Raw genomic sequence first — 20,622 nt, forward strand, 5'->3', positions numbered from 1 at the left:
GGTTTTGGGGTGCTCCTGGGGGGAGAGAGGGGGGTTTTGGGGTGCCTTAAGGGGATACGAGCAGGGTTTGGGGTGTAGAGGGGGTGTATAGAGGATTTTGGGGTGCTCTTGGGGGGAGAGAGGGGGATTTTGGGGTGCTTTCAGGGGATACGAGCAGGTTTTGGGGTGCATTTAGGGGTGAATAGGGGGTTTTGGGGTGCATTGGGGGTGTATAGAGGATTTTGGGGTGCTCTTGGGGGGAGATAGGGGGATTTTGGGGTGCTTTCAGGGGATACGAGCAGGTTTTGGGGTGCATTGGGGGTGTATAGAGGATTTTGGGGTGCTCTTGGGGGGAGAGAGGGGGATTTTGGGGTGCTTTCAGGGGATACGAGCAGGTTTTGGGGTGCATTTAGGGGTGAATAGGGGGTTTTGGGGTGCTCTTGGGGGGCGATAGAGGGATTTTGGGGTGCTTCCAGGGGATACGAGCAGGTTTTGGGGTGCATTGGGGGTGAATAGAGGATTTTGGGGTGCTCTTGGGGGGAGATAGAGGGATTTTGGGGTGCTTTCAGGGGATATGAGCAGGCTTTGGGGTGCATTTAGGGGTGAATAGGGGGTTTTGGGGTGCATTGGGGGTGTATAGAGGATTTTGGGGTGCTCTTGGGGGGAGATAGAGGGATTTTGGGGTGCTTTCAGGGGATACGAGCAGGTTTTGGGGTGCATTTAGGGGTGAATAGGGGGTTTTGGGGTGCTCTTGGGGGGAGATAGAGGGATTTTGGGGTGCTTTCAGGGGATACGAGCAGGTTTTGGGGTGCATTGGGGGTGTATAGAGGATTTTGGGGTGCTCTTGCGGGGAGATAGGGGGATTTTGGGGTGTCTTAGGGGATACAAGCAGGTTTTGGGGTGCATTTAGGGGTGAATAGGGGGTTTTGGGGTGCATTGGGGGTGTATAGAGGATTTTGGGGTGCTCTTGGGGGGAGATAGGGGGATTTTGGGGTGCTTTCAGGGGATACGAGCAGGTTTTGGGGTGCATTGGGGGTGTATAGAGGATTTTGGGGTGCTCTTGGGGGGAGAGAGGGGGATTTTGGGGTGCTTTCAGGGTATACGAGCAGGGTTTGGGGTGCATTGGGGGGTGAATAGGGGGTTTTGGGGTGCATTGGGGGTGTATAGAGGATTTTGGGGTGCTCTTGGGGGGAGAGAGGGGGTTTTGGGGTGCCTTAGGGGGCACACGCAGCTTTTGGGGTGCATGGCGGGGGGGTTGGGGTGCCTGGGGGCATTAGGTGACTTTTGGGGAGCGTTTTGGGGTGCCCAGCCGCCTGGGGCCGTGGGGCGGCCGTGGGGCAGCCGTGGGGCAGCCGTGGGGCAGCCAGGGCAGGTTGGGGGGCAGTGGGGCAGCCGTGGGGCAGCCAGGGCAGGTTGGGGGGCCGTGGGGCAGCTGTGGGGCGGCCAGGGCAGGTTGGGGGGCAGTGGGGTGGCCGTGGGGCAGCTGTGGGGCGGCCAGGGCAGGTTGGGGGGCAGTGGGGTGGCCGTGGGGCAGCTGTGGGGCGGCCAGGGCAGGTTGGGGGGCAGTGGGGCGGCCGTGGGGCAGCCGTGGGGCAGCCAGGGCAGGTTGGGGGGCAGTGGGGCAGCCGTGGGGCAGCTGTGGGGCAGCCAGGGCAGGTTGGGGGGCAGTGGGGCGGCCGTGGGGCAGCTGTGGGGTGGCCAGGGCAGGTTGGGGGGCAGTGGGGCGGCCGTGGGGCAGCCGTGGGGCGGCCAGGGCAGGTTGGGGGGCAGTGGGGCAGCCGTGGGGCAGCCAGGGCATGGCCAGGGCAGGTTGGGGGGCAGTGGGGCAGCCGTGGGGCAGCTGTGGGGCAGCCAGGGCAGGTTGGGGGGCAGTGGGGCAGCCGTGGGGCAGCTGTGGGGCAGCCAGGGCAGGTTGGGGGGCAGTGGGGCAGCTGTGGGGCGGCCGTGGGGCAGCCAGGGCAGGTTGGGGGGCAGTGGGGCAGCCGTGGGGCGGCCGTGGGGCAGCCAGGGCAGGTTGGGGGGCCGTGGGGCAGCTGTGGGGCGGCCAGGGCAGGTTGGGGGGCAGTGGGGCAGCCGTGGGGCAGCTGTGGGGCAGCCAGGGCAGGTTGGGGGGCAGTGGGGCAGCTGTGGGGCGGCCGTGGGGCAGCCAGGGCAGGTTGGGGGGCAGTGGGGCAGCCGTGGGGCAGCTGTGGGGCGGCCAGGGCAGGTTGGGGGGCCGTGGGGCAGCTGTGGGGCAGCCGTGGGGCAGCCAGGGCAGGTTGGGGGGCAGTGGGGCAGCCGTGGGGCAGCTGTGGGGCGGCCAGGGCAGGTTGGGGGGCAGTGGGGCAGCCGTGGGGCAGCTGTGGGGCAGCCAGGGCAGGTTGGGGGGCAGTGGGGCAGCCGTGGGGCAGCTGTGGGGCAGCCAGGGCAGGTTGGGGGGCAGTGGGGCAGCCGTGGGGCAGCTGTGGGGCAGCCAGGGCAGGTTGGGGGGCAGTGGGGCAGCTGTGGGGCGGCCGTGGGGCAGCCAGGGCAGGTTGGGGGGCAGTGGGGCGGCTGTGGGGCGGCTGTGGGGCGGCCAGGGCAGGTTGGGGGGCCGTGGGGCAGCTGTGGGGCGGCCGTGGGGCAGCCAGGGCAGGTTGGGGGGCAGTGGGGCAGCCGTGGGGCAGCTGTGGGGCAGCCAGGGCAGGTTGGGGGGCAGTGGGGCGGCCGTGGGGCAGCTGTGGGGCGGCCAGGGCAGGTTGGGGGCAGTGGGGCAGCCGTGGGGCAGCTGTGGGGCAGCCAGGGCAGGTTGGGGGGCAGTGGGGCAGCCGTGGGGCAGCTGTGGGGCAGCCAGGGCAGGTTGGGGGGCAGTGGGGCAGCCGTGGGGCAGCTGTGGGGCAGCCAGGGCAGGTTGGGGGGCAGTGGGGCAGCTGTGGGGCGGCCGTGGGGCAGCCAGGGCAGGTTGGGGGGCAGTGGGGCGGCTGTGGGGCGGCCAGGGCAGGTTGGGGGGCCGTGGGGTGGCCGTGGGGCAGCCAGGGCATGGCCAGGGCAGGTTGGGGGGCAGTGGGGCAGCCGTGGGGCAGCTGTGGGGCAGCCAGGGCAGGTTGGGGGGCAGTGGGGCAGCCGTGGGGCGGCTGTGGGGCAGCCAGGGCAGGTTGGGGGGCAGTGGGGTGGCCGTGGGGCAGCCAGGGCATGGCCAGGGCAGGTTGGGGGGCGGCCGTGGGGCCGGTTGGGCTGTGTGAAAGTGGCACGGGGGTGGTGTGGGGGAGCTGTGGGACCGCTATGGGGCAGCTATGGGGCAGCTATGGGGCAGCCGTGGGTCGCGTGGCCCTTGACGCGCAGGTACAACAAGCGTCAGCTGAGCCGCGTCTACCCCAAGGGCACCCGCGTCGACTCCTCCAACTTCCAGCCCCAGCTCTTCTGGAACGCCGGCTGCCACATGGCCGCCCTCAACTTCCAGACCCTCGGTCAGCCCCACGGCGCGACCCACGGCGCGACCCACGGCGCGGCCCCGACCCATAGCGCAGCCCCCCATCCCCGTTGCGCGGTCCTGAGCGCGATCCGCCATGCCCCTCGGCTCGCGGCATGGATCCAGAGCGTGGCCCGGCCCCATAGCGCGACCCATAGCACAGCCCTGACCCACAGCGTGACCCATAGCACAGCCCTGACCCACAGCGTGGCCCCAGAGCGTGGCCCGGCCCCACGGCGCGACCCATAGCACAGCCCTGACCCACAGCGTGGCCCCAGAGCGTGGCCCGGCCCCACGGCGCGACCCATAGCACAGCCCTGACCCACAGCATGACCCCAGAGCGTGGCCCGGCCCCACGGCGCGACCCATAGCACAGCCCTGACCCACAGCGTGACCCATAGCACAGCCCTGCCCCACAGCGTGGCCCCATAGCGTGGTCCAGAGCGCAGCCTACGCTGCAGCAGCCCCATAGCGTGACCCTGACCCATAGCACAGCCCCACAGCGGGGTCCCCCTGCACCCCATAGCTGCCCCCTGGCTCAGCCCCACGGCGCTGACGCCGCCCCACGGCTCTGCCCCACGGCTCAGCCCCACGGCGCTGACGCCGCCCCACGGCTCTGCCCCACGGCTCAGCCCCACGGCGCTGACGCCGCCCCACGGCTCTGCCCCACGGCGCGCCCCAGACGCGCCGATGCAGCTCAACCTGGGCCTGTCGGAGCCCCACGGCTCAGCCCCACGGCTCTGCCCCACGGCTCAGCCCCACGGCTCAGCCCCACGGCGCTGACGCCGCCCCACGGCTCTGCCCCACGGCTCAGCCCCATGGCTCAGCCCCACAGCTCTGCCCCACGGCTCAGCCCCACGGCGCTGACGCCGCTCCACGGCTCAGCCCCACGGCTCAGCCCCACGGCTCAGCCCCACGGCGCTGACGCCTCCCCACGGCTCTGCCCCACGGCTCAGCCCCACGGCGCTGACGCCGCCCCACGGCTCTGCCCCACGGCGCGCCCCAGACGTGCCGATGCAGCTCAACCTGGGCCTGTTCGAGTACAACGCCCGCTGCGGGCTCCTGCTCAAACCTGAGTTCATGCGGCGCCGGGACAAAGCCTTCGATCCCTTCGCCGAGGACCTGGTGGACGGGATCGTCGCCAACACCCTGCGGGTGCAGGTGGGGACCCCCAAAAGTGCCCCGGGGACCCCCAAAACTGCCCCGGGGGGTGGGGGGTCCCCACAGCCCCCACAAAATGGCTGCGGGGGGGCTCCACAGGGCCCAAAATGGCGCTGGGGGGGCTCCACAGGCCCCAAAATGGCTGCGGGGGGACCCCATGGCCCCCCAAGCGGCCCTGAGGGGGGGGGGGACCCCACGGCCCCCCCCAAAGTGACTGGGGGGGGGACCCCAAAACTGCCCCGGGGGGTGGGGGGTCCCCACAGCCCCCACAAAATGGCTGCGGGGGGTCCCCACAGGCCCCAAAATGGCGCTGGGGGGGCTCCACAGGGCCCCAAAATGGCGCTGGGGGGGTCCCCACAGGCCCCAAAGTGGCACTGAGGGGGGGGGGGGGGCCCCACAGCCCCCCCCAAAGTGACTGGGGGGGACCCCAAAACTGCCCCGGGGGGTGGGGGGTCCCCACAGTCCCCACAAAATGGCGCTGGGGGGATCCTCACAGGCCCCAAAATGGCGCTGGGGGGGCTCCACAGGGCCCCAAAATGGCGCTGGGGGGATCCCCACAGGCCCCAAAATGGCGCTGGGGGGCTCCACAGGGCCCCAAAGTGGCACTGAGGGGGGGGGGGGACCCCACAGCCCCCCCCAAAGTGACTGGGGGGGGACCCCAAAACTGCCCCGGGGGGTGGGGGGTCCCCACAGTCCCCACAAAATGGCGCTGGGGGGGCTCCACAGGGCCCCAAAATGGCGCTGGGGGGGTCCCCACAGGCCCCAAAATGGCGCTGGGGGGGTCCCCACAGGGCCCCAAAATGGCTGCGGGGGGACCCCATGGCCCCCCAAGCGGCCCTGAGGGGGGGGACGACCCCATGGCCCCCCCAAAGTGACTGGGGGGGGACCCCAAAACTGCCCCGGGGGGTGGGGGGTCCCCACAGCCCCCACAAAATGGCTGCGGGGGGGTCCCCACAGGCCCCACAAAATGGCGCTGGGGGGATCCTCACAGGCCCCAAAATGGCTGCGGGGGTGCTCCACAGGGCCCCAAAATGGCACTGGGGGGTCCTCACAGGGCCCAAAGTGGCACTGAGGGGGGGGGACCCCCACAGCCCCCCCCAAAGTGACTGGGGGGGGACCCCAAAACTGCCCCGGGGGGTGGGGGGTCCCCACAGCCCCCACAAAATGGCGCTGGGGGGGTCCCCACAGGCCCCAAAATGGCGCTGGGGGGGTCCCCACAGGCCCCAAAGTGGCACTGAGGGGGGGGGGGACCCCACAGCCCCCCCCAAAGTGACTGGGGGGGGACCCCAAAACTGCCCCGGGGGGTGGGGGGTCCCCACAGTCCCCACAAAATGGCGCTGGGGGGATCCTCACAGGCCCCAAAATGGCGCTGGGGGGGCTCCACAGGGCCCCAAAATGGCGCTGGGGGGGCTCCACAGGCCCCAAAGTGGCACTGAGGGGGGGGGGGGGCCCCACAGCCCCCCCCAAAGTGACTGGGGGGGACCCCAAAACTGCCCCGGGGGGTGGGGGGGTCCCCACAGCCCCCACAAAATGGCGCTGGGGGGATCCTCACAGGCCCCAAAATGGCGCTGGGGGGTCCTCACAGGGCCCAAAGTGGCACTGAGGGGGGGGGACCCCCACAGCCCCCCCCAAAGTGACTGGGGGGGGGACCCCAAAACTGCCCCGGGGGGTGGGGGGTCCCCACAGCCCCCACAAAATGGCGCTGGGGGGGCTCCACAGGGCCCCAAAATGGCTGCGGGGGGACCCCATGGCCCCCCAAGCGGCCCTGAGGGGGGGGGACCCCACAGCCCCCCCCAAAGTGACTGGGGGGGGGACCCCAAAACTGCCCCAGGGACCCCTAAACTGACTGGGGGACCCCAAAATTGCCCAGGGGGTGGGGGGGGATCCTCAGCCCCCCCCCCCCCAAGTGGTGCTGGGGGGGTCCCCACAGCCCCCCCAAATGTCCCCAGAGGTGGGGGGGGGCCCCAGTGCCCCTCGTTCCCCCAGGGCGGGGGGGGCTGGGGGGTTTTGGGGGGCTGGGGCGGGTTTTGGGGTGCCAGGGCAGGGCTGGGGGGGCTGGGGGGGGGGCTCTGGGGAGGCTGGGGCGGGTTTTGGGGTGCTGGGGGGTTTTGGGGGGGGTCTGGGGGGTTTGGAGGGGGCTGGGTGGCTCTGGGGGGGTCCAGGGCAGGTTTTGGGGTGCCAGGGCAGATTTTTGGGGTGCCAGGGCGGGTTTTGGGGTGCCAGGGCAGTTTTGGGGTGCGGGGCTGATTTCGGGGTCCCCCCCCCCAGGTGATCTCGGGGCAGTTCCTCTCGGAGCGGCGCGTGGGCTCTGGGGGTGCTGGGGGGTTTTGGGGGGTCCAGGGTGGCTCTGGGGGGGTCCAGGGCGGGTTTTGGGGTGCCATGGCGGGTTTTGGGGTGCCAGGGCAGTTTTGGGGTGCGGGGCTGATTTCGGGGTGCCCCCCCAGGTGATCTCGGGGCAGTTCCTCTCGGAGCGGCGCGGGGGGGTCTACGTGGAGGTGGACGTCTTCGGGCTGCCCGTGGACACGCGGCGCCGCTTCCGCACCCGGCCCTGCCAGGGGAACCCCTTCAACCCCGTCTGGGACGAGGAGCCCTTCCTCTTCCACAAGGTGCCAAACTGGGGGCACTGGGAGGGACTGGGAGGGACTGGGGAACCCCTTCAACCCCGTCTGGGACGAGGAGCCCTTCCTCTTCCACAAGGTGCCAAACTGGGGGCACTGGGAGGGACTGGGAGGGACTGGGGAACCCCTTGGACCCCGTCTGGGACGAGGAGCCCTTCCTCTTCCACGAGGTGCCAAACTGGGGGCACTGGGAGGGACTGGGAGGGACTGGGGAACCCCTTGGACCCCGTCTGGGACGAGGAGCCCTTCCTCTTCCACAAGGTGCCAAACTGGGGGCACTGGGAGGGACTGGGAGGGACTGGGGAACCCCTTGGACCCCGTCTGGGACGAGGAGCCCTTCCTCTTCCACAAGGTGCCAAACTGGGGGCACTGGGAGGGACTGGGAGGGACTGGGGAACCCCTTGGACCCCGTCTGGGACGAGGAGCCCTTCCTCTTCCACGAGGTGCCAAACTGGGGGCACTGGGAGGGACTGGGAGGGACTGGGGAACCCCTTGGACCCCGTCTGGGACGAGGAGCCCTTCCTCTTCCACGAGGTGCCAAACTGGGGGCACTGGGAGGGACTGGGAGGGACTGGGGAACCCCTTGGACCCCGTCTGGGACGAGGAGCCCTTCCTCTTCCACGAGGTGCCAAACTGGGGGCACTGGGAGGGACTGGGAGGGACTGGGGAACCCCTTGGACCCCGTCTGGGACGAGGAGCCCTTCCTCTTCCACGAGGTGCCAAACTGGGGGCACTGGGAGGGACTGGGAGGGACTGGGGAACCCCTTGGACCCCGTCTGGGACGAGGAGCCCTTCCTCTTCCACGAGGTGCCAAACTGGGGGCACTGGGAGGGACTGGGAGGGACTGGGGAACCCCTTGGACCCCGTCTGGGACGAGGAGCCCTTCCTCTTCCACGAGGTGCCAAACTGGGGGCACTGGGAGGGACTGGGAGGGACTGGGGAACCCCTTGGACCCCGTCTGGGACGAGGAGCCCTTCCTCTTCCACGAGGTGCCAAACTGGGGGCACTGGGAGGGACTGGGAGGGACTGGGGAACCCCTTGGACCCCGTCTGGGACGAGGAGCCCTTCCTCTTCCACGAGGTGCCAAACTGGGGGCACTGGGAGGGACTGGGAGGGACTGGGGAACCCCTTGGACCCCGTCTGGGACGAGGAGCCCTTCCTCTTCCACAAGGTGCCAAACTGGGGGCACTGGGAGGGACTGGGAGGGACTGGGGAACCCCTTAGACCCCGTCTGGGACGAGGAGCCCTTCCTCTTCCACGAGGTGCCAAACTGGGGGCACTGGGAGGGACTGGGAGGGACTGGGGAACCCCTTGGACCCCGTCTGGGACGAGGAGCCCTTCCTCTTCCACGAGGTGCCAAACTGGGGGCACTGGGAGGGACTGGGAGGGACTGGGGAACCCCTTGGACCCCGTCTGGGACGAGGAGCCCTTCCTCTTCCACAAGGTGCCAAACTGGGGGCACTGGGAGGGACTGGGAGGGACTGGGGAACCCCTTGGACCCCGTCTGGGACGAGGAGCCCTTCCTCTTCCACAAGGTGCCAAACTGGGGGCACTGGGAGGGACTGGGAGGGACTTGTAGGGACTGGAAGAGAACTGGGTCCCTGGGGGTTACTGGTGATCCCTGGGCGCACTGGTGGTGACTGGGGGGTTCCTGGGCGTTACTGGGCGCACTGGTGGTGACTGGGGGGTTCCTGGGCGTTACTGGGGCACCAGCAGTGACTGGGAGCACTGGTGGTGACTGGGGGTTCCTGGTGTTACTGGGAGCACTGGTGGTGACTGGGGGTTACTGGTGGTCCCTGGGTGCACCGGCGGTGACTGGGCGCACTGGTGGTGACTGGGGGGTTTCTGGTGGTGACTGGGCGCACTGGTGGTGACTGGGGGGTTCCTGGGCGTTACTGGGTGCACTGGTGGTCACTGGGGGTTTCTGGTGGTGACTGGGGGGTTCCTGGCGGTGACTGGGCGCACTGGTGGTGACTGGGGGGTTCCTGGGCGTTACTGGTGGTGACTGGGGAGGTTCCTGGGTGTTACTGGGGGGTTCCTGGCAGTGACTGGGCTCACTGGTGGTGACTGGGGAGGTTCCTGGCGGTGACTGGGGGCTTCCTGGGCGTTACTGGGTGCACTGGTGGTCACTGGGGGTTTCTGGTGGTCACTGGGTGCACCAGGGGTTCCTGGACGCACTGGCGGTGACTGGGCGCACTGGTGGTGACTGGGGAGGTTACTGGGGGGTTCCTGGCGGTGACTGGGCGCACTGGTGGTGACTGGGGAGGTTACTGGGGGGTTCCTGGCGGTGACTGGGCTCACTGGTGGTGACTGGGGGGTTTCTGGCGGTGACTGGGTGCACCGGCAGTGACTGGGCGCACTGGTGGTGACTGGGGGGTTCCTGGGCGTTACTGGTGGTGACTGGGGGGTTCCTGGGCATTACTGGTGGTGACTGGGGGGTTCCTGGGCGTTACTGGCGGTGACTGGGGGGTTCCTGGCGGTGACTGGATGCACTGGCGGTGACTGGGCGCACTGGTGGTGACTGGGGGGTTCCTGGTGGTGACTGGGGGGTTCCTGGGCGTTACTGGTGGTGACTGGGGGGTTCCTGGGGGTGACTGGGGGGTTCCTGGCGGTGACTGGGCGCACTGGCGGTGACTGGGGGGTTCCTGGGCGTTACTGGTGGTGACTGGGGGGTTCCTGGGCATTACTGGTGGTGACTGGGCGTTCCTGGCGGTGACTGGGGGGTTCCTGGCGGTGACTGGGCGCACTGGCGGTGACTGGGGGGTTCCTGGGCGTTACTGGTGGTGACTGGGGAGGTTCCTGGGTGTTACTGGTGGTGACTGGGGGGTTCCTGGCAGTAACTGGGCGCACTGGCGGTGACTGGGGGGTTCCTGGGCGTTACTGGGGGTTCCTGGGGGTGACTGGGGGGTCCCTGGGGGTGACTGGGCGCACTGGTGGTGACTGGGGGGTTCCTGGGGGTGACTGGGCGCACTGGCGGTGACTGGGTGCACTGGTGGTGACTGGGGGGTTCCTGGGCGTTACTGGTGGTCCCTGGGGGTGACTGGGGGGGTTCCTGGGGGTGACTGGGGGGTTCCTGGGCGTTACTGGTGGTGACTGGGGGGTTCCTGGGCATTACTGGCGGTGACTGGGCGCACTGGTGGTGACTGGGGGGTTGCTGGGCATTACTGGTGGTCCCTGGGGGTTCCTGGGGGTGACTGGGGGGTCCCTGGGGGTTCCTGGGGGTGACTGGGGGGTTCCTGGCGTTACTGGGGGTGACTGGGGGGTCCCTGGGGGTCCCTGGGGGTGACTGGGGGGGTCCCCTGGGGGTGACTGGGGGGTCCCTGGGGGTCCCTGGGGGTGACTGGGGGGTCCCTGGTGGTGACTGGGCGCACTGGTGCAGGTGGTGCTGCCGGCCCTGGCCTCCCTGCGCGTGGCCGCCTACGAGGAGGGGGGGGGCGGCTGCTGGGGCACCGCGTCCTGCCCGTCGCCGCCCTGCGCTCCGGTGAGGGGGGGCCCGGGGGGGGCCCCATGGGGGGGGGGGGTCCTCATGGGGGGGGTCCCATGATGGCTGGGGGGGTCCCCATGGTGGTTGGGGGGGCCCTGGGGGGTCCCCATGTTGGGTTTGGGGGAGACCCCATGGTGGGTGGGGGGTCCCCATGGTGGTTGGGGGGCCCTGGGGGGGTCCCATGATGGGTGGAGGGTTTCCCATGGTGGGTGGGGGGGCCCTGGGGGGGGTCCCCATGGTGGGTGGGGGGTCCCCATGGGGGGGGTGTGCCTCATGGGGGGGGTCCCATGATGGGTGGGGGGGTCCTGGGGGGTCCCCATGAGAGGGGGGGCACTGGGGGTGTCCCCATGATGTAGGGGAGGTCCCCATGGTGGTTGGGGGGCCCTGGGGGGTCCCCATGATGGGTGGGGGGTCCCCATGGGGGGGTCCCATGATGGGTGGGGGGGTCCCCATGGTGGTTGGGGGGGCCCTGGGGGGTCCCCATGATGGGTGGAGGGTCCCCATGGTGGGTGGGGGGGCCCTGGGGGGGTCCCCATGGTGGGTGGGGGGTCCCCATGGGGGGGGTGTCCTCATGGGGGGGGTCCCATGATGGGTGGGGGGGTCCCCATGGTGGTTGGGGGGGGCCCTGGGGGGGTCCCCATGATGGGTGGGGGGTCCCCATGGGGGGGGTGTCCTCATGGGGGGGGGTCCCATGATGGGTGGGGGGGTCCCCATGGTGGTTGGGGGGGCCCTGGGGGGGTCCCCATGATGGGTGGGGGGTCCCCATGGGGGGGGTGTCCTCATGGGGGGGGTCCCATGATGGGTGGGGGGGTCCCCATGGTGGTTGGGGGGGCCCTGGGGGGGTCCCCATGATGGGGTGGGGGGTCCCATGGGGGGGGTGTCCTCATGGGGGGGGTCCCATGATGGGTGGGGGGGTCCCCATGGTGGTTGGGGGGGCCCTGGGGGGTCCCCATGATGTAGGGGAGGTCCCCATGGTGGTTGGGGGGCCCTGGGGGGTCCCCATGATGGGTGGGGGGGTCCTGGGGGGTCCCCATGGAGGGGGGGGGGCACTGGGGGTGTCCCCATGATGTAGGGGAGGTCCCCATGGTGGTTGGGGGGCCCTGGGGGGTCCCCATGATGGGTGGGGGGTCCCCATGGCGGCGGGGGGGGCCCATGGGCTCGGGCCTACTCACGGTGCCATGGCAACAGGGACCTGAGGTAGCCAGGCCTTCCCACAATGCCCTGCTCCTGGCCTGTTACCGTGGCAACAGGGGCCAGGCCTACCCACAATGCCCTGTACCAGGCCTGTTACTATGGCAACAGGGGCCAGGCCTACCCACAGTGCCCTGTACCAGGCCTGTTACCATGGCAACAAGGCTCTGGGCCTACCCACAATGCCCTGTACCAGGCCTGTTACCATGGCAACAAGGCTCTGGGCCTACCCACAATGCCCTGTACCAGGCCTGTTACCATGGCAACAAGGCTCTGGGCCTACCCACAATGCCCTGTACCAGGCCTGTTACCATGGCAACAAGGCTCTGGGCCTACCCACAATGCCCTGTACCAGGCCTGTTACCATGGCAACAAGGCTCTGGGCCTACCCACAATGCCCTGTACCAGGCCTGTTACCATGGCAACAAGGCTCTGGGCCTACCCACAATGCCCTGTACCGAGCCTGTTACCATGGCAACAAGGCTCTGGGCCTACCCACAATGCCCTGTACCAGGCCTGTTACCATGGCAACAAGGCTCTGGGCCTACCCACAATGCCCTGTACCAGGCCTGTTACCATGGCAGCAGCGGGGGAGGGGCTGTCCCTGGGGTTTGGGGGTGCAGGGCCTCGCCGGGGGGGCCCCCCCCATTTCTCCCCCCCCCCCCCAAGCCGCCATTTTGTGCCCCCCCAGGCTACCACTACGTCTGCCTGCGCAACGAGAGCAACCAGCCGCTCTGCCTGCCCGCCCTCCTGCTCCACACCCAGGCCTGCGACTACGTCCCCCACGGCCACCAGGGTGAGGGGGACCCCGAAACCCGGGGGGGGGGACCCCAAAACCTGGGGGGGACCCCAAAACCCGGGGGGGGGGCGGGGAGGAAGGGAGCAGCACCCCCAGGATGGGGATTGGGGCAGCCCCAGCACCCATTTGGGAGGGTTTGACCCCATTTTTGGGGGGGTCCCCCTCTTTTTTGGGGGGTCCTCTGTGCTTCTTGAGGGGGGGTCCTCAGTTGTTAAGGGGTCCCCAAAAGTTTTTGGGGGGCTGGGGGGGGCGGCACCCCCAGGATGGGGATTGGGGCAGCCCCAGGGTGCATTTGAGAGGGTTTGAGCCCATTTTGGGGGGTTACCCCCCTCTTTTTGGGGTCCCCCCTCTTTTTGGGGGTCTCCTGTGCTTTTTTGGGGGGGGTCCTTCGTTGTTGAGGGGTCCCCAAAAGTTTGGGGGGGGGGGGGCAGCACCCCCAGAATGGGGATTGGGGCAGCCCCAGCACCCATTTGGGAGGGTTTAACCCTATTTGGGGGGGGTTTCCCCTCTTTTTTGGGGTCCCCCCACTTTTTGGGGGACCCTGTGCCTTTTGAGGGGTCCCCTGCTTTTTGGGTGACCCCATTTGTGGGGTACCCCCCATTTGTGGGGTGCCCCTCGGTTTTCGGGTGTCCTTTAAGGGGGTGTCCATTTTCGGGGTGTCTCCCTTTTTTGGGGTGTCTCCCCTTTTTGGGGTGCCCCCACCTTTGGGGTGCCCCCACTTTTGAGTATGCCTCATTTTTGGGGTGCCCTCACTTATGGGCTGCCCCCCCCTTTTTGGGGAACCCCCCCTTTTTGGGGTGCCCCCCTTTTTTGGGGTGCCCCCCATTTGCCCCATTGCTGAGGTGCCTCATTTTTGCCCCCCTCATTTTTGAGGCGCCCCAATTCCCCTCACTTTTGAGGTACCCCCCATTTTGCCCCCCCTCATTTTTGGGGTGCCCCCCTATTCCCCTCATTTTTGGGGTGCCACCCATGGTGGGGGTCCCCCCTTTTTGGGGGGATCCCCCAATTTGGGGGGGGGGGGGCATACCCACCAGCGTGGCAGCTCTATCTCTCCTTCCTTGGGGCGCTCCCATTTGGGGGGGGGGGCTTCTCTTTTTTAAGGGGGGGGGCTCCCCTTTTTTGGGGGGACCCCCCCTGGGTTTTGGGGGGCCCTTCCCCCCCCCGGTCACCCCCAAATCTCGTCGCCCCCCCCCCAGATTACGCCGAGGCTTTGATCAACCCCATCAAACACGTCAGCCTGATGGACCAGCGCGCCCGCCGGCTGGCCGCCCTCATGGGCGACGGCGAGGTGGGGGGCACCCCAAGATTTTGGGGGGGGGGGGGGAGGGCCTTGAGAGTTTTGGGGGGCACCCAGGGGGGTTGGGGAGGGTCCCCAGGGGGGTTTTGGGGGGCTCCCGAGGGATTTTGGGGGGGCAGTGGTGGATTTGGGGGGCCCCCAGGGGGTTTGGGGGGGCTCCGAGGGGATTGGGGGGCTCCCGAGGGGGTTTGGGGGGGCTGTGGTGGATTTGGGGGGGGCCCCAGGGGGTTTGGGGGGGCTCCGAGGGGATTGGGGGGCTCCCGAGGGGGTTTGGGGGGGGCTGTGGTGGATTTGGGGGGCCCCCAGGGGGTTTGGGGGGGCTCTGAGGGGATTGGGGGGACCCCGAGGGGGTTTGGGGGGGGCTGTGGTGGATTTGGGGGGGCCCCAGGGGTTTGGGCGGGCCCCGGGGGGGTTGGGGGGCTCCCGAGGGGGTTTGGGGAGGCTGTGGTGGATTTGGGGGGGGCCCTTGGGGGGGGGTGAGGTGGTCTCAGAGGGGCTGGGATGGATGAAGAGGCTGGAGGATTTGGGGGGGTCAGGGGGGGTTTTGGGGGGTCCCAGGGGTTTTGGGGGACCCCAAGGGGGTTTGGGGGTGTTGGGGGGGGCACGGCGGATTTTGGGGGGCCCTTGGGGCCGGGTTGGGGGAGGTTGGGGTGGTTTTTGGGGGGCTGGGATGGGTAAAGGTGAGAGGATTTGGGGGGGGCTGCAGGAATTTTGGGGGGTCCCCAAGGGGTTTTGGGGGGACGCTGAGGGGTTTTGGGGGGGCAGTGGTGGATTTGGGGGGCCCCCAGGGGGTTTGGGGGGGCTCTGAGGGGGTTGGGGGGACCCCGAGGGGGTTTGGGGGGGGCTGTGGTGGATTTGGGGGGGCCCTTGGGGGGGGTGAGGGGGTCTCAGAGGGGCTGGGGAGGGTGTGGGGATTTGGGGGGGCCCCGGGGGGTTTGGGGGGGGTCACAGGGACTTGGGGGGGCCCCTGACCCCCCCTCCTCCCCCCAGGAGAGCCCCGAGAAGCCCCGCGAGAGCCCGGGGGGGGCACGAGGGGAGGCGGCTGCTGACCCCCCCCCGGAGCCCCGCCCCCCCCCCCACCCCCGGGGCGCCCCCCCCCGGGCCCCCCGCGGGCCCCAGCCCAGGTGAGGGGGGGTCCCCCAAATCCCCCCGGGGACCCCCCAGATCTCCCCCAGGGACCCCTAAACCCCCCCGGGGCCCCCAAAATCCAGCCCAGGTGAGGGGGGGGTCCCCCAAATCCCCCCCCGGGGCCCCCAAAATCCCCCTGGGCCCCCCCAAAATCCAGCCTAGCTGAGGGGGGGTCCCCCAAATCCCCCCCAGGCCCCCCAAAATCTCCCCCAGGGACCCCCAAGACCCCAGCCCAGGTAAAGGGGGGTCCCCAAAACCCCCCCAGGGCCCCCCAAAATCCCCCTCGGGACCCCCAAAATCCAGCCTAGGTGACAGGGGGTCCCCCAAATCCCCCCCTGGGCCCCCCCAAAAGCCAGCCCCGGTGGGGGGGCCCCCCCCAAAATCCCCCCCAGGGCCCCCCAAAATCCAGCCCAGATAAGAGGGGTCCCCAAAATCCAGCCCAGGTGAATGGGAGGCCCCCCCATATCCCCCCCCATAGGGCCCCCCCCAAATCTCCCCCAGGGACCCCCAAAATCCAGCCCAGGTAAGGGGGGGGTCCCCCAAATCTCCCCCCCCAATGCCCCCCAAAAGCCCAGCCCAGGTCTCAGGGTGGGGGGGGGTCCCCCAAATCCTCCCCTTGGGGCCCCCCAAATTCTTCCTTCCCCTCCCCCTCGGGGGCTCCCAGCTCCTTGGGGGGCCCCCCAAAATCTGGGGGTGCTAAAGGGGGGGGCACCACCCCCCATGGGGTCCCCCCTTATTTTCTCCCCCCCCACCCCAGGGCAGAGAGATGACCTCATCGCCAGCGTCCTCACAGGTAAGATTTGGGGGGGCTCCCCCTCGATTTGGGGGGCCCCCCCAGCTGCACCCCCAAAATCTGGGGGGGTCCCCCACATTTCCAGTCCAGCGGGGGCCCCCCAAAACCCTCCCTGGGGTGGTTTCTGGTGGTTGTAGCCCCTGTTTGAGGGCTCCGGGGGTCTCCCAAGTTGTCACACCCCCCCCGAGGGGTTTTGGGGACCCCCCCTGCACCCCCAAATCCCCCCTGAACCCCTAAATCTTACTCTGAACCCCCAAATTCCCCCATTTACTGCCATGGTGGGGCAACATAGGGGATCCAAGGAGGCACAGGGTGCCCTCGGAGGGCTGTACCCCCATTTTCGGGTCATGGGGAGTCCCCCAAATTGTTGCACCCCCCCGAGGGATTTTGGGGACCCCCCCTGCACCCCCAAATCCTCCCTGAACCCCCAAATCCCCCCTGCACCCCCAAATTCCCCCATTTACTGCCATGGTGGGGCAACATAGGGCATCCAAGGAGGCACAGGGTGCCCTCGGAGGGCTGTACCCCCATTTTCGGGTCATGGGGGGTCCCCCAAATTGTCGCACCCCCCCGAGGGGTTTTGGGGACCCCCCTGCACCCCCAATTCCTCCCTGAACCCCCAAATCTTACTCTGAACCCCCAAATTCCCCCATTTACTGCCATGGTGGGGCAACATAGGGCATCCAAGGAGGCACAGGGTGCCCTGGGAGGGCTGTACCCCCATTTTCGGGTCATGGGGGGTCCCCCAAATTGTCGCACCCCCCCCGAGGGATTTTGGGGACCCCCCTGAACCCCCAACCCCCCCCCCAGAGGTGGCCCCGCAGTCGGTGGAGGAGCTGCGGCAGCACAAGGCCTACGTGAAGCTGCTGAAGCAGCAGTACCGGGAGCTGAAGGAGCTGCGCAAAAAGCACGTCAAGAAGCTGGTGGCTCTGCACAAGCGCCTGGCAGCCAGGTGGGACCCCAAAACCCCGCACCCCCAAACCCGCACCCCAAAATCTCCCCCGGGGCCCCCCAAAATCTCCCCAGAGCCCCCCAAGATCAAACCCCGCAGCTCGAAAGCCGCCCTGCTTCAACGCAGCTGGCTGGGGGAGAAGCAAAGGGGCTTTGCCCCGAAAAAGGGGCACCCCGAAAAGTGGGGGCCCCCCAGGAGCAGCCCTGGGGGTCCCCCAAAATGTTCTGGGGCCCCAAATTGCCTGGGGGGACCCCAAAATTACTTTGGGACCCCCCCAAATGGTGCTGGCACCCCCAAAGTGCCCCCCAGTCTCCCAGGGACTGAGTGGTGAATGAAGAGGGGGAGAGCGGGTGGAGCCCCGAAAAGGGGCACCCCAAAAAGTGGGGGTCCCCTAGGAGCAGCCCTGGGGGTCCCCCAAAATGCTCTGGGGCCCCAAATCACCTGGGGGGACCCCAAAATGTCTTTGTTTCCCCCCCAAAAATGGCGCTGGCACCCCCAAAGTGTCCCCCCGTCTCCCAGGGATCTGGAGCAGCAAATTCGGAGGGGGAGAGCGGGTGGAGCCCCAAAAAGGGGCACCCCAAAAAAGGGGCACCCCCAAACTCACAGTGCCCCCCCCCAAAGAGCCCTAGGGGTACCCAAAGCAACCGTGGGGCCCCCCAAAATCCTGGGGTACCCCCAAATCATCCTGAAGCAGCTCAAGAGCAGGCGGGACCCCAAACGGGGTGCCCCGGCACCCCCAAAGTGAACCATGCCCCTGCCGTTGTCGTGGGACCCCCAAAAATTAACCCGGGGGACCCCAAAATCCTGGGGGGGGCCCTCCAAACCACCCCGCCCCCACCTGGGGGTCCCCAAAACTTGCCCCCCCCAAAAAAAAGCCACCCAGCCCCAAAATGCTGCTGGTTACCCCCAAAACCTCCCCTATGGGGCACCCCAAAACCGTGACCCGCCCCCCCGCGATACTGGGGGGCTTGGGGGGGGATGGGGGTGCCCCCAAAGTGGGGGTGTCCCCTAATTTGGGGTGTCCCCCCCCCCAACAGCGCCAGCAAATCGGCAGAGGCGGGGGGGGCAGCGGGCGGCGCTGCGGGGGCTGCTGCAGCTGCGGGAGGAGCAGCACCACGCCGAGCACGGCTGCAAGCGGGAGCACCTGCGGCAGGTACTGGGCAGACTGGGAGCACTGGGAGGGACTGGGAGTGGCGGGGAGGGCAGGGGGCCGAGCACGGCTGGAAGCGGGAGCAGCTGCGGCAGGTACTGGGCAGACTGGGAGCACTGGGAGGGACTGGGAGCGGCGGGGAGGGCAGGGGGCCGAGCACGGCTGGAAGCGGGAGCAGCTGCGGCAGGTACTGGGCAGACTGGGAGCACTGGGAGGGACTGGGAGCGGCGGGGAGGGCAGGGGGCCAAGCACGGCTGGAAGCGGGAGCAGCTGCGGCAGGTACTGGGCAGACTGGGAGCACTGGGAGGGACTGGGAGCGGCGGGGAGGGCAGGGGGACAGCAATAGGGAGGTCTGTAGTGGGCCATACTGGTCTATACTGGTCCATAGTGGTCTGTGCTGGCTTGCGTGCAGCCCCATCAGCTAGGAGGGCCCTTCTGGTCTGTACTGATTCTTACTGGTCTGTACTGGGGTATTGAAAACCTAGTAGTAGGGAGAGGCCTACTGGGCTGTACTGGCCCATACTGGGCCGTACTGGTGTGTACTGGGGGTGTGTGCAGCCCCAGCAGCCGGGTGAGCCATACTGGTACTTACTGGCCTGTACTGGGGTATTGAAAACCCAGCAGCAGGGAGGGCTGTACTGGCCCATACTGGTTTGTACTGGCCCACACTGGTGCGGACTGGTGTATACTGGGATGTGTGCAGCCCCAGCAGCTGGGAGGGCCGTACTGGTGCTTACTGGTCTGTACTGGGCTATTGAAAACCCAGCAGTAGGAAGGGCTGTGCTTGCCTGTACCGGTCCATACTGGTGCATACTGGTCTGTACTGGGGGTGTGTGCAGCCCTAGCAGCTGGGAGGGCCATACTGGTCCTTACTGGTGCGTACTGGTCGCAGGCCCAGCAGCGGCTGCGGGAGGTGGCGCTGGAGGCTCAGGCCGCCCAGCTCAAGCGCCTGCACCAGACCAGTGAGAGGTGGGTGCTGGGGGCACTGGGGGCACTGGGGGGGGGGGTCCCTGGGTGCTGGGGGCACTGGGGGGGGGTCCCTGGGTGCTGGGGGAGGCCTGGGGGGGGGGTCCCATGGGTGGGGGGGGGTCCCTGGGGTGCTGGAGGGTGCCCTGGGGTGCTACTGGGGGTCCCCAGGGTGGGGGGGTCCCTGGGGGTGCTGGGGGGGGTCCCCAAGGTGGGGGTCCCAGGGTGGGTGTGGGTGCCTGTCCCGGGGTGGGTGCCCCAGGGTCCCGGGGTGGGGGTCCCGGTGGGGGTCCCAGGGTGGGTGGGGGTCCTGGAGCGGGTGCCCCAGGGCGGCGGGTGGGGGTCCCAGGGTGGGGGTCCCGGGGTGGGTGGGGGTCGCGGTGGGGGTCCCAGGGTGGGGGTCCCGGAGCGGGTGCCCCAGGGCGGCGGGTGGGGGTCCCGGGGTGGGTGGGGGTCCCAGGGTGGGGGTCCCGGGGTGGGTGGGTGGGTGGGGGTCCCGGGGTGGGGGTCCCGGGGTGGGTGGGGGGTCCCAGGGTGGGGGTCCCGGAGCGGGTGCCCCAGGGCGGCGGGTGGGGGTCCCGGGGTGGGTGGGGGTCCCGGAGCGGGTGCCCCAGGGCGGCGGGTGGGGGTCCCGGGGTGGGTGGGGGTCCCAGGGTGGGGGTCCCGGGGTGGGTGGGGGTCCCGGAGCGGGTGCCCCAGGGCGGCGGGTGGGGGTCCCGGGGTGGGTGGGGGTCCCGGGGTGGGGGTCCCGGGGTGGGTGGGGGTCCCGGAGCGGGTGCCCCAGGGCGGCGGGTGGGGGTCCCGGGGTGGGTGGGGGTCCCGGGGTGGGGGTCCCGGGGTGGGTGGGGGTCCCGGAGCGGGTGCCCCAGGGCGGCGGGTGGGGGTCCCGGGGTGGGTGGGGGTCCCGGGGTGGGGGTCCCGGGGTGGGTGGGGGTCCCGGAGCGGGTGCCCCAGGGCGGCGGGTGGGGGTCCCGGGGTGGGTGGGGGTCCCGGGGTGGGGGTCCCGGGGTGGGTGGGGGTCCCGGAGCGGGTGCCCCAGGGCGGCGGGTGGGGGTCCCGGGGTGGGTGGGGGTCCCAGGGTGGGGGTCCCGGGGTGGGTGGGGGTCCCGGAGCGGGTGCCCCAGGGCGGCGGGTGGGGGTCCCGGGGTGGGTGGGGGTCCCAGGGTGGGGGTCCCGGGGTGGGTGGGGGTCCCGGAGCGGGTGCCCCAGGGCGGCGGGTGGGGGTCCCGGGGTGGGTGGGGGTCCCGGGGTGGGGGTCCCGGGGTGGGTGGGGGTCCCGGAGCGGGTGCCCCAGGGCGGCGGGTGCCGCAGGGAGAAGAAGGAGCTGCAGAAGATCCTGGATCGCAAACGCCACAACAGCATCAGCGAGGCGCGGGGGCGGCGCCAGGGGGGGTACGGGGGCCGGGGGGGGCCATGGGGGCTGGGGGGGGCCATGGGGGCTGCAGGGGGCCATAGGGGGCCATAGGGGCTGGGGGGGGGCCATAGGGGGCTGCAGGGGGCCATAGGGGCTGGGGGGGGGCCATAGGGGGCTGGGGGGGGCTATAGGGGGCCATAGGGGCTGGGGGGGGCTATAGGGGGCCATAGGGGGCTGTCGGGGGCCGTAGGGGCTGGGGGGGGGGCCATAGGGGGCCATAGGGGCTGGGGGGGCCATAGGGGCTGGGGGGGGCCATAGGGGGC

General features: G+C 69.6%; 1 protein-coding gene across 1 annotated transcript; it reads left to right on the top strand.

Annotated features, from left to right (window-relative positions):
- Positions 1-3,241: 3,241 nt before the first annotated feature.
- Positions 3,242-20,337, top strand: LOC309604197 (1-phosphatidylinositol 4,5-bisphosphate phosphodiesterase beta-3-like; the record flags this gene model as incomplete). The annotated part of the gene is given in 15 exon segments (XM_082339128.1): positions 3,242-3,404; positions 4,413-4,567; positions 7,012-7,173; positions 10,565-10,612; positions 10,615-10,666; positions 12,552-12,656; positions 13,856-13,947; positions 14,947-15,024; positions 15,026-15,080; positions 15,842-15,877; positions 16,688-16,829; positions 17,867-17,888; positions 17,890-17,982; positions 18,872-18,948; positions 20,257-20,337. Coding segments are annotated over 15 exon segments (1,361 nt in total), but the record flags the coding sequence as incomplete, so codon positions are not given.
- Positions 20,338-20,622: the final 285 nt, after the last annotated feature.

The sequence above is a fragment of the Platalea leucorodia genome (assembly GCF_965183815.1).
Source record: "Platalea leucorodia genome assembly, contig: HAP1_HAP1_SCAFFOLD_457, whole genome shotgun sequence".
Taxonomy (NCBI): Eukaryota; Metazoa; Chordata; class Aves; order Pelecaniformes; family Threskiornithidae; genus Platalea; species Platalea leucorodia.